The following is a 13,310-nucleotide window of genomic DNA, read 5'->3' as shown; positions in this document are numbered from 1 at the left end:
TTATTTGCCCTGTTCTGTTCATTCCCTCTGAAGCATCTGGCACTGGCCACTGTCGGAAGACAGGATACTGGGCTAGAGCGACCTTTGGTCTCACCCAGTATGGCCGTTCTGATGAGTACTATAAAGGCGGTGCTCAGCTAGAATAGACTGAAAGCAAGGGGAAATGACTGACGCGAGTGGAACTTGTTAACAGCCAGCGCAGGCTAGGGTAGTGCTGAATCAAAGCCCGATGACTATAAACAGACTTGAGCTTCCAGGAATCACAAGGAGCTTCCCGCCTCCAGGAATATGGTAAATCAGTGCAAGATTTGCAGGCAGAAGCTGTTGAGGGACCACCAGTGCTTACCCCTTCTGGGCTAACAGAAGCATCTCACTTTCACGGTGGGGCAAACACACAGTACAACAGGAACCAAAGACGAGGGGCAAAAATGGTCCATATCAAGTCTAGAGAAATTATGATGCCCTGCAATATTGATGCTTGTGCAATCACTCTGACCCCTTAATGGACCCCAGTGCTCCTTGATCCTGCTGACACAGCTCAGTTCAGGTGTGAGACAGTATTAGCATGGAATTAAAGGCTATTTTGCTCTCATTCTGGGAAAAATGCATATTTTATGACCTCCGCTTTGAATTTTTGCTCCAGATGAAACCCATACAAATTACAGTCAAGGCAATGGGGAGGGAGGGGGAAGGATAGATAAATGGAAGAATACTTTACTTTTTGGCCATTGAAATATTCACCTCCAAAAAGGATCAATTCATCTCTCTCGGGATGAGCAGACAAGGAGGCATTCAGCCTACGTCAGAAAGAGAGATGGGCAGACATCAGCACATAACAGAACCATTTGTAACTCAGCTCAGAGGCTACTCACTACAGTTCTGGATGCATAATTTAACAAGCACTAGCACTTCTCCCCTCCAGGCCAAACTGCCTCTCCATCACCCACACAGCTACAAGTTTCTGATATCTTTTTTTATTTCCAAACCAAAAACTTTCTGAAGAAATTAACTTTTTGGAAACTTCCAGAAAGGCTAATCTGAAATCCTCTCCTATTTTAGGAACACACATTACATTGTCATTAACCACGGCCTTTGACATGATTTTAATTTTAATGCTGATGGATAAGGAGCAAAGATTAGCTTTGTCATGGCACACAGCTATGACTCTAATTGGGCTGTCTCATTTTAAGTTATCTGCATCATTCTTCCATAGATACCGCTGTTCGCTTAAGGTTCCACCACCCCCTGTATGTAACAGGAGTTGACAGCATCTAGCACTTCATGGGATCAGAACTCAAAGAAGCTCATTGTTAACTGATCCTCCCAACATCTTTGTGAGGTAGGCGAGTATCATTACCTCCTCCTTACAGAGGGGAAACACATACAGAAAGGTCAACTGTCGTTCAAGACACTGAATCAGTGGCAGCTACAGGACTAGAACCTTGCAGTGCCAGGATACCGGTCCTGTGCTCCGGCCACTAGCCCACTGTATCTTGCATCTCACAAGGCATTCTCATAACAATTTTACCGGTAGCGTGCCCTCAGCTTTCCAGCCCAAGTCACAAGGTTCCCCTTCATTCATCTATGTTATACCGCCCAAAGCCCTCAGATCGAACCACCAGCTTTGATAAGATTCCCCACTTTGGCTCTTTTTAGCAGGCTGAAGGGAAGATTAAAAAGTAGCTGTTAGCAGAGAGGTGTTGCTGGTCCCTTTGATGCTCCGAGGACTGAATGCCCTATACATTTTTATCCTTCCATAAAAGCATTTTAGCCTGATACTACATCCTCCACTCTCAGGATAGAACTTAAACAAGTTTCATTGATACCACCACTTGCTGGATAACAACAGTCAAGGTTCCAGGTGATCTCTTACCTTGGTGAGGGTGGGGGACAGGCTGTCTCAATTATCTGGGTCTTTTTAGCATCTAATGTCTGGAATTCTGCTATCAGGGCTTCAAGATCCTCCTGAAAGTAAACAGCCAGTCAGGCATGAGTTTCTTGGCACATATTGTCATCCACATACCATGAAAACCTACACTAGCCACTAGTTCGATTTTCCTATTTTCCTTAAATTTGATTAGATTCACCTCATTAAACTATGAGTTATCAAGGTTATATATTTTTTCATCCTACACTAAGGGCTGGTCTCCACTACTGTATATTTCTGAATTTGTAAGCAGATTGTAACACAATGCCATGATTAGTGCACAGTTCCTACCCCTACAGAGGTGTTTCACCTTTGCTGGTGAGCAATTCTGTAGCACAACTGGTAGTTGAAACCCAAGTCTTAGCACAGGGCAGCTGTTTCAGCATTTGTGTAACTGATGTGCAAATATAATCGGACAGATGTTAAAACCCACTGTTCTTTCTTGGCCTGACTCCTGTGCAAGTACAAAGATAAATGTCAAGTATCAGAGGGGTAGCCGTGTTAGTCTGAATCTGTAAAAAGCTTGCGTCTGATGAAGTGGGCATTCACCCACGAAAGCTTATGCTCCAATACCTCTGTTAGTCTTAAAGGTGCCACAGGACCCTCTGTTGCTTTTTAAAGATAAATGTGTTTTCTATTTCAAATTTATACTTCATCTGGAGAGACAACTTCATGTGTTATCTTTTATTCTCCTTCAGTTTCTGTAAATTAAAAAACAGAACACACAACCCCAAAGCCCCCGAATTATGCAAGAGTCAAAGAAAATCTCTTCCCCACTCCCTCTTTAGATAAGAGTTGGAAAGTTATAACCATCCATGTGTCCTAACAGTACTAGGACTGTTCATTCTTTCTTGGTCCAACTTTCTTTTTTTTTGCTATACTTGCGATCGCTGGGTAAGACACTTGAATCAATTAGTTTAAACTTTCTCATTCTGCAGCAGCAGGGTGGCTGGGAGTAAAGGGACACTGTCTGAGGTCAAATTTAATTTTTTTTTAAATAGAATTTGTCAATTTTTTTTTTTTTTTTTTTTTTTTTTTAAGAGCAATAGAAATGTTTCTAGGATTTTTAAAGCTCACGGAATCATACAAATTGGAGATGGGGAAAATGAAAGATTGTTCCCTACAGTAAATTTTCTAGCTTTCATCCAATTAGGTTTAAATGTCTCAAAGCAATGGGGTTTACACTAGCTTCCTTGAGAAAGCAGTCCACAGCCTAATAGATCTGTCAGTATGTTCTTCCAAATGTCCGGTCTTAATTTCATTCTACTAGTTCCCGTTTGCCCCCACCCCTTGTGCGGGGCTCAATTCTGCCAGTGCTGAGCCCTCTAGCCCAGTCCAGGCTATAAGTTTTAGTTTATTAGTACAGCATTTTTTGAATTAACAATTATACTCAACAGAATAGGTACACATTTTCAAACTGTCACAGTATGAAAGATATGAAGCAGAGATTCAACCCTTCTCCTATCATACAAATTACACTTCTAACACCCCCCCATAAAACAATAAACAAAAATGAAATTATAAAAGTTGAGAATCACTTGATCTAGCTCAACCATAAATAAAATAGATTTCACACAATCCCTTTCTTGTTTTTGCCACCAGGCAGGCCAATAAGACAACTGCCCATACAACTGAAACATTACCACTACAGAATAAATATTCTACGTTTTGCACCAATGAGGGTCAAGATTTGAGACTGCCATTTGAGAAATTATACAAATACTAGGTAAAGTGGCAAATCTTCAAATTGGCCAATCTTCAGTCTGGCCAGACCCATATGGGGAAAACCATCTGTACCTCTCAACACCAGCATATCTCCCTTCCAAATAAGCCAACTGCATTGTTTGAAAAGGAAGGGTTGTCTAGTGAAACACTTAAACACATGCTTAACTTTCAAGAGAAACGTTCCCCTTAGGCATGGCTTGTGAAGCTCATGTTATAGGGAACAGAGCCCAGACAGAAGGAGAAGAAATGCGACGGCTCTGTTTTGAATTTCACTTCTGTGAGTTGCTTTGCTATTCAGAGAAATCCCTGGGGAGGATGAATATACATTGCATCTGCAAGCCAAAGGGTTAAGAGTCTCACACACACACGGGCGGGATGAGACTGGCAGGAGTGAGCTCTTCAGAAAAAAACAGCTCTAATCAAACAGCATGTGGGAGGGAAGTCTTTTCGTTAGTCAAGACCCGGAGCTATGGCACAGGGTGAGTTTGTGTTTGCGGCGTTAGCCGCATGCACACTCTGTTGGGTGGGGGAATCAGTCCCTTGCTACCTGACCTGCCCCCGCAGCACCACTCACCTCCTCCTTCTTAGCTCTCTTGGAGACTTTCTTCTCCATCTTAGCAGCTGTTTTCTCTGCCCCTTTCACCTTCTTCTCCTTCTTGCTTTTCTTACCCATGTTTTCAGCCTGGGGTTACTGCAGGGGGCACTTCTCAGAGCCCCACGGCCAGGCTGCCCTGTGCACCCTGCTCTTGCAGCGTTCACATGGGGCAGCAGCCCAGCTGAGGACAATCACTTCCTAGGCAGGCAGGGGTGATTTCCTGCCTGGGGTGGAAAGGAAGGGGCTCGCCAAGTGCTGTTGTGAATGCCATCTGCTGGGCTGGATGGCTTCTCACACCAGCTTGCTGCCTCGCCATGGTGCAGCTCGGCCAGGAACAGGCGTTGCTTCCTGTCCCAAAGGGAGAGGGACGAGGCCATCCCCAAGGCTTGTGCACAGTACAGCAGCACCCCATATTTAGGGGGGTCACTTTGAGCACGCCCGAATGTACCCAGCGGTTCACCCACCCACTAGCCCACTGTGAGCCTGCTTTGACCAGTGCCCAAATTATCAGAAAAAAGTCAGAGGGCCCTGAATGTCAAGTGGCTTACTTTAATTTAAACAGTAGTGAGACAAAAGACAAAAGGCAGGTAGCCCCAAAAAGTAATAAGGGCCCCCCCCCCAAAAATCCCCCTGTAATTGAAGCCCTAGCTTTGAGCTCCAAGACCACTGATCGCAAAAGTTTGCCCCAGGCACCCCAGTTGAGAGGGCCCCCAAACCAAGTGATGTTGTGACCTGGCACATGGGGGGGTCGCAACACCACTCAGGTTTGCCTCTCCGTAGATGGAGGAGTGAACGGACCAAACCTGAGCGGCGCTGTGACCCACACTAGCCACTTGAAATGTTAGGAGGTGTGGTTTGCCAACCCCAACCATCCAGCAATCATGAGCCAGGCCTCAACAAATTATTAGACTTGCTTAACAATTATGAGATTTGATAAAAATAATAAATGTGGGGTTCTTTTCATTTGCCTTCCTGTTTCTTTAGGGGGCACTCAGGTCATATATTGAGCTGTTCTCTACAACCAGGAGGGCTAGAAACTCATTTTTTCTAAGCCAGTCTCATGATTTTGGGGACCTGACTTATGATTTTTGAAAACTTGGGGTTGGCAATACTCCAGTGCTTTATAAGTGTCACTTTGGTGATAAGGACCAACTAGTACTTATTAGGATTGCTATTAACTACGTGTTTCACACTGATATTGAGCCCCCATTAGAATCTCGTCAAGCTGTAATTGGAAAAAGTGATCATTTTGACTTTGAGAGTATATTTTCTTAAATTCAACCAGTTTTGAACACTGTGAAAATCAGTTTGAGTTTAAATCCAAGGAGGTGTGATTTTCTTTTCATTAGGTTCCACTGTAAAATATGCTGGTGTAATTTTTTTTCACTTCCAGAAAAAAAGTAGAATTATTATATTTTCACTGAAAATAAATGTAAAAAAAACTCTCCACGAACGTGAGGCCAGGCTGCCTTCCACCAATGCCTAATCTATCTGTCTGCCAGTGTTTTTCCATAGTACCTATCACTGTTATATCTAAATGCTGACACAGCTAATAAGCTAAGTACTTAAGCCCATACCCTAGAAACGGCAGGATCATTCAGATTTTTTGAATATCTGCCTAAAATCTGAATCTCAGCTTTTTCAAGATATTAAATTAAAAAAAAACAGAGCGAGAAGAGAACCGTAAAAATTCTTTAGCGCTGCAGACAATACACATCCTGCTAAACATATGTTTGGCTGGCAGTTTTGAAAATGCCAGGGTTATAATTAAGGCTAGAATGAGTCATCAATAAGTTTATACCAGGAAAGTGAACCGAGAACTTAGGAGAGTTTAGATGGAGTGAATGGGGCAAATCTTCAGCTGGCATAAAGGGTTATCGCTCCATTCAATAGCTCAGACACAATGACTTTTCTTTCTCTCAGAAAGAAACCCGTGGGTGAAATCTGGGCCCCACTGAAGTCAATGGGAGCTTTACCCCTCAATTCACTGCAGTCAGACTTTCACCTAATACATTTTAGGGAGATTTTTGAAGGGAAGAAAGGCTTGAGGTATTTAAATCTTTGAGGTTTGTAAGACAGGCAGCTGCCTCCCCAGAGCCCCCTTGTAGCCAGAGGTTGCTCTACAGGCAACCAGCCTCGATTTCCCCTCTTAGGCCATTCAAAGACTTAACTTCAGGCTTTTTCTTGGTCAACAAAGCCCCTCTCCTTGGGGACTAGGCTTATTACTACAAAATAAACGGCAAATAAAACTCAATCACAAAACAAAGTCAATTCCTAAGTCCCCACAACCCAATGTTTCTCCTCTTCCTCACAGGCCTTCCTGCCTGGGGCCCATGCATTCTCTCCCTTGCTTGAACAGGGTCTCTCCCAGGCCACCCTGCCTGGAGAGCTCTGCTCACTCTTTCCTACTTCTTTAGCTTTTCCCCCTGTTAACTCAGGGCCCTGCAGACAGGGCCGGCTCTAACTTTTTTGCTGCCCCAAGCAGCAAAAAAAAGCACCGCCCCCCCGAGGGCCCTCCCCCGCCGAGCGCCGCGCCGCCGGAACCCCCCCCGAGCGCCGCGCCCCGCGCCGCCCCCCCCGCCAAGCACCGCGCCGCCGGAAACCCCCCCCCGAGCGCCGCGCCCCGCGCCGCCCCCCCCGCCGAGCACCGCGCCGCCGGAGCCCACCCCCCCCCCGCCCCGGCCGAGCGCCGCCAGAACCCTGCCCCGAGCGCCGCGCCCCGCGCCGCCCCCCTCGCCGAGCGCCGCGCCGCCGGAGCCCGCCCCCCCCGCCGAGCGCCACGCCGCCAGAGCGCCCCCCCCCCCCCGCGGAATGCCGCGCCGCGCTGCCCCCCGCCACCCTAATATTGGCCGCCCCTTACCAGGAGCCACCCCAAGCATGTGCTTGGTTGCCTGGTGCCTGGAGCCGGCCCTGCCTGCAGAACCTTCTTATTCCCTACAACAGCTACAGCCATAGCTGAAGTTTCCTGGGCTTCCCCTCTTCACCTCAACTACCTGCTCCTTTTGTACTGGGAGCACCTGATTCCCCTCCGGATTCCCCTCCAGGGGAAACTATGGTGGGTAGAACATTCAAGGTGCAAACTCTCCTATATCTGATATTGTGTTGTAAGTAAGACACGAGAAGTAATTCTTCCGCTCTACTCCGCGCTGATTAGGCCTCAACTGGAGTACTGTGTCCAGTTCTGGGCGCCACATTTCAGGAAAGACGTGGACAAATTGGAGAAAGTCCAGAGAAGAGTGATAAAAATTATTAAGATTGAAGATTGAAAAAAATGGGTTTGTTTAGTCTGGAGAAGAGAAGACTGAGAGGGGACATAATAACAGTTTTCAAGTACATAAAAGGTTGTTACAAGGAGGGAGAAAAATTGTTCTTCTTAACCTCTGAGGATAGGACAAGAAACAATGGGCTTAAACTGCAGCCAGGGAAGTTTAGGTTGGACATTAGGAAAAACTTTCTACCTGTCAGGATGGTTCAACACTGGAATAAATTGCCCAGGGAGGTTGTGGAATCTCCATCATTGGAGAACTTAAGAGCAGGTTAGACAAACCCCTGTCAGGAATGGTCTAGATAATACTTAGTCCTGCCATGAGTGCAGGGGACTGGACTAGATGACCTTTCGAGGTCCCTTCCAGTCCTATGATTCTATTATTCTGATTCCATATAGGACACAGGTTTATAAACAAAAAAATCTTACTGTTTTTTGAAAATGTAAAATGCTATGTAAGAACTGAATGGTTTTATCAGTCATCATGTTTCAAGGCATAAGCTAGGGTGACCAGGTATCCGGTTTTTGACTAGAACACCCGGTCGAAAAGGGACTCTGGCGGCTCCGGTCAGCACCGCCGACCAGACCATTAGAAGTCCAGTTGGTGGTGCTGCCCGGCTAAGGCAGGCTAGTCCCTACTTGTTCTGACACGGCGCTGTGTCCCGGAAGCGGCCAACACGTCTGGCTCCTAGGCAGGGGAGCCACAGGGCTCCGCACACTGCCCCCACCCCGAGCACCAGCTCTGCACTCCCATTGGCCGGTTTACAGCCAATGGGAGCTGGGGGAGCAGTGCCTGCAGGCAAGAGCACCGCGCAGCCACCTGCGTACCTCCGCCTAGGAGCTGGACCTGCTGCTGGCCGCTTCCAGGGCACAGTGCAGTCTGCGGTGCCAGGACAGGCAGGAAGCCTGCCTTAGCACCCCCGCTGCTCCGCTGACTGGGAGCCCCTGGAGGTAAGCCCGCGCTTTGGTCCCCTGCCCCAGCCCTGAGTCCCCCTCAAACCTGGAGCCCCCTCCTACACCCCAAACCCCTCATCCCTAGCCCCACCCCACAGCCTGAACCCCCATCCCAGAGCCCTCACACACCCCCCGCATCCTAACCCCCTGCCCCAGCCCAGAGCCCCCTCCCACACCCTGAACCCCTCATCCCCAGCCCAGAGCCCTCACCCCTCCCACACCTCAACCCCGTTCCTCAACCCGTAGCACTCTCCCACACTCCGAATCCCTCGTCCCCACCCCCAAGCCTGGAGCCCCCTCCTGCACCCCAAACCCCTCATCCCCAGCCCTACCCCAGAGCCTGCACCCCCAGCTGGAGCCCTCACCCCCTCCCGCATCCCAACTCCCTGCCCCAGCCCAGTGAAAGTGAGTGAGGGTGGGGGAGAGCGAGCCGCAGAGGGAGGGGAAATGTAGTGAATGGGGGGTGGGGCCTCTGGGAAGGGGTGGGGCCTCAAGGAAGGGACGGGGCTAGGGTGTTCAGTTTTGTGTGATTAGAAAGTTGGTAACCCTACCAGCTGGGGATCAAGGAGAAATCCCTCCCCGCCATGTTATATTACATTGCACAAAACTCCAAGTGCAATAATGATGGTGGCAGTATAGGATCTGCCTTCTTTGAAAGAGTCTGTTAAAGGCCACATCTGGAGATAGGAGACAAACTGTTCTGATACAGGAATTCCAGTGTTCCTGTGCTAAGAGCCCTGGCTCTCTGGAACTGTCTTGGGATGAGATAAGTGTTTTGCACAAACAGGCCCACTCTCATGCACCCCAAACACATACTTGAGCAGTCACACTCCCCACCTCCACACACACACACGCCAAGCGAATACTCAAACATACACACACAGATGGCAGCCAGATGTGCACACACAAACACTGCCAGACACAGACATGCACTCACAGATGTTCCCTTGCATAGATGCCCACCCCATCGCCTTTGTTTGGTTGACAATCTGCTGACAGGGAACATTACAGAGGCTTCAGTTTGCCAGTGTTTGCAAATTTCCTTTTATGATGTGAGACGCTCTGTACTATCATATCTGGCAGCCTGGCCCAGACTGGCCTGTAGCAAGAGCTTGCCCTTTCACTTTGTTATTTTTTACTGTCTGGAACATGTTCATTCAACGGGATGGTAAACGCTGCTGCATCAGCAAAGCAAAGACTAACCCACATGGAGCCTTCATGCCTGTAACATTTTTCATAACTGCACTGAAGATCAGAGGGGACCCAATAGCTTTTTCCCCCACAAGTCACATTTGTGCGCTAACACTTGGCTTATTTTCCCTTATTAAGGTTTCCTAGAGCCGGTAGCAAGGAAGAAATTGATGTCACAAAGGAAGCAGAAGGACTGTAAGTCATTTATGACTGACAACAGGGCGGTGCAATGAGAGTAACAAAACTAGTCCCACACCTGAATGGGTGGATTGAAGAGAAATACATTCTAATCAGGGTTTCCTTGGGTTTATTTTAGGGAAAGGTGGGGATGATGATAGAGCCAATAAACAGTGGTGAATGTGGGACTGATGAGTGGGGGAAGCTTAGATTTTTTTTAGGAACCCGGATAAGGTCATTTCTTTTGGTATAAACATAGAACAATATCCTTGCAGAGCTAGAGAACCAGCAAACGCAGCTGCAGAGCAATACAAAGTCCCTGCAGATTAATACCACACTATTCTGATGTGGCTGGAGAAAATCCTCATTGTTCCGGTAGCTTAGGGTTGGAGACAGGGTTCCAATAAGCGCTCAGATCTAATTACAATATTTGCATTGTGAAATGGCAGTAACGTCATAACACACCTTAGATGCTCTCTTCTAATGTATCAGGTTCCCTATCCCTCAGGGTGGTAGGACAGTCTTGTGGTTAAGGCAGGGGACAGGGAGTCAGGTGTCAAGGGCTCTATTTCTGAAGACACTGTGTAATTTTCCCAGTCCATGCCTAACTTACCCCATCTGAACCCAGCAGGCCTTAATTAGCGCTTGATCCAACAGGTTGCCGAGCGCCCTGAGCTCTTAATGACCACGCTTTTCAGAATCAGGCTCGTAGGGTAGGTTTTTCAGTAGTGTCTGAGTTATGAGGCCAAGTTAATGGAACTTGTGCTCCTTAGGCACTTTCTAAAAATTCCTAACCTAGACAAATCTTCCAGGGGAGTTTTGCTTACATAAAGGCTACAAGATTTGTCCCTATATGCCCACAATCCAGAAGGGGACCCCCAGCACCAGCTAACCAGGATGAGACGACTCAATTCAACTAGCTGGCCTGCTCCTAATTCAATGACAGCAGTTTGTTTCATTCAAACTGATTTATACAGTTGATGGCTGATAACGCCTCACACCAACATTACAGCCGCCATTTCATTTGCCTCATAATTTCTGTACTTTGAAATAAAGTTTTCGTAGTTTTAAAGCAACAAGGACTTTTTCACTGAGAAAAGCATGAACCTTTTCACAGGCATGTAACCCACAAAAAAACCCATTTAGGTCCGTTAGCAAATTGGTCAGTGTCTAGGCTCACAAATCCTCTTTAATGAATCAGCAAAAGCCCTTTAACTCTCAATTTCAAGGTAATTTCATTGCTTTTTTAGTGTTTTGCAATCAAATTAGACTTCAGAGGAAAGATTGAAATGCGATAAAAGGATTCAAACAGAGTGGCTTTAACATACATATTATTTATGGTTCCCAGCGATGTTGCAGACATTTTAGGAGGTTGTAGCTGAGGATGGAGCAGTTTAGGATGACTGATGGACCAAGACACTTGGAGATAGGCAGTAGATATAATGAAATAAAATCCCAGCTGAATTCCACACCAGTCTACAAAATGGGAGACAGATACGTTCACTCAGAGAGTCTTTTCCAACTGTAAGGGTCCAGTGGGCCCAGTTTTCAAATGTGGATGTTTCAGTAGAGGCACCAAACTCAGTGTTTAGGTACCTAAAAAAGGGATTTAAGTGTCATTTGGCATCAAAATTTGAAAATTGAGCCTCTAATTTCTATAATTCTGAAAAGTCTAATCTGCCTCAAAATGGCCATATTTTGTTAATTTTAAAATTAATTTAGTGCATGTGGAAGGTCCTAGAGTCTGAACTGTTTTCTTTATCCACATAACAGGTTCTGCATGGGCAACACCAATACAAATTTCCCTGTGCGGCCCCCACATGACCCCTGCAATATCTCTCCACTCCAATCTGAAAAGACCACCTCTAACTTAAGGCTGAGCAGGGAGTTTCATTTTCCATCGGCACCATCTCTAGCAGAGAAGGTGGAACAACTGCTCACGCAGGGCAGCAAATTAGGGGCAACAAAAGGCCCGATAATTGTTTGTAAGGGGGACTGCAGATAGAGTTACATGGTTTTAGGTTTGTCTAAGGCAGCAAAACTCCTCCATCCAGCCTGGGTGTCCATGGCCCTTTTAATCCTTGACCTTTCAGCTGAGGCGACCAATAAAGGGGCCTTCACAGAGCAGTTTTCATGAAGCAGACACCTCCTCTAAAAAGTGGGGGGAGGCCACCAGCTTATTTCAGCTGAGTAATTAAACACAGCTGTCAGATGGGAATGACTTTTCATCTCTGCAGATTGCACCGATATTTGAACTTGGCTCCAAGGTGATAAGCACCTGAATCCAGCAATTCCACTTCAAAGGCAGGTGTTACTAGCTTAAGGTGAGCTCACCTATAGAGCAAGAGAGACTTTCAGAAGAAGCATGGTTTTAACGCAAGTGTGCTACATAATGACCACAGCAGTTATTAATATGCCAGAAGTCAACAACTGCAGGCTTCATTACCGAGTAGCCAAAACTAGGGCGGTGTTCACTTAAGTTTGCAGTACAAGAACTGCCGCAAAGACTGCAGTTGTGCATTTGTCTCTGCCTGTGGTGAGTATTTTCACGACAGCTTCCATGTTCGTGCTATTTAAACCGGTCAGGGCTCCGTTACTGAGCCACATCGATATTTGTCAGCTTTAAAACCCCTTCTGATTAAAAAATATATATATAGCTCATCCCAGCAACCACACAATTTCTGTCTACAAGTCTTCACGTTACAACACCTTCTAACACACCATTGTCAGAAGCCATTGTACACCAGCTCCCAGAATGAGAGGGAGAAACCAGATATTAGAAAGAGACTCATATCTGTAATGCACCTTCTGTTACATCTTAAAGAAAGGGCTAGGTACTGAAGTGCACTTGCACGGGCCCTAGAGAAATCACTCCGAGTTCTTCATTAATCAGGCTCGTGAGCCACTATCTAGGCTACCTACGCTTCTTTAGAGGCATTTAATCTTCACTGTATGAAGTATTAAGGGTCAGAATATCCTGGGGCCCAGCTAGGCTGATATCAAATGAAAGTCAATTTTGTTTTTAAAAAATTGGTTGGGGGGTTTTGTTGTTGTTATTGCTGATGCCCATTTTATACACAAAATGTAAAACAGTGAATCAGAGGCACCATTTCAAAAATATACTGTGGGTAAGATTGTCAGAAGTAGGAGCCTGCAGTTAGGTTCCTAAATCCATATCTAGGTATAGTACCTAACCAAATGGCCTGAATTTCAAGAGTACTGAGTATTCATTACTTTCGAATTATAACAATTTCCCAAGGCGTGCTCAGCACTTTCTCTGGGTGCCTAGCACTTTTGAAAACCAATCCATTTATTGAGGTGCTTAAAGCAGAAGCAGGATTTAGGAGCCTAGCTTTAGGCCTCTGTCTTTGAAAATCTTGGGCCAAAGGTCTAAAATGCTACAGTTTACCTTGATGTCACTGGTGTGCATGGGATGGCTGGGCAGAATGCTGCACTTTATATATGACTATATATAT

At 46.4% G+C, this 13,310-nt stretch overlaps 1 protein-coding gene across 1 annotated transcript in view; it reads right to left on the bottom strand.

Moving 5' to 3' along the window:
* The window catches only part of KLHDC4 (kelch domain containing 4), a 45,977-nt gene extending 41,630 nt beyond the window's left edge, over positions 1-4,347 (bottom strand). The window contains exons 1-3 of the mRNA XM_065416642.1: positions 4,227-4,347; positions 1,874-1,965; positions 719-797 (exon numbers count right to left, since the gene is read on the bottom strand). Of these exons, the coding sequence (XP_065272714.1) occupies positions 719-797; positions 1,874-1,965; positions 4,227-4,325 (270 nt within the window). The 5' untranslated portion in view covers positions 4,326-4,347. The remainder of the gene's footprint in view (positions 1-718; positions 798-1,873; positions 1,966-4,226) is intronic.
* Between the last annotated feature and the right edge of the window lie 8,963 nt (positions 4,348-13,310).

This window comes from Emys orbicularis, chromosome 14 (genome assembly GCF_028017835.1).
Source record: "Emys orbicularis isolate rEmyOrb1 chromosome 14, rEmyOrb1.hap1, whole genome shotgun sequence".
Lineage (NCBI taxonomy): Eukaryota > Metazoa > Chordata > Testudines > Emydidae > Emys > Emys orbicularis.
Note: the sequence above shows the minus strand (reverse complement) of the source record. Positions and strands in the feature narration are given on the sequence as shown.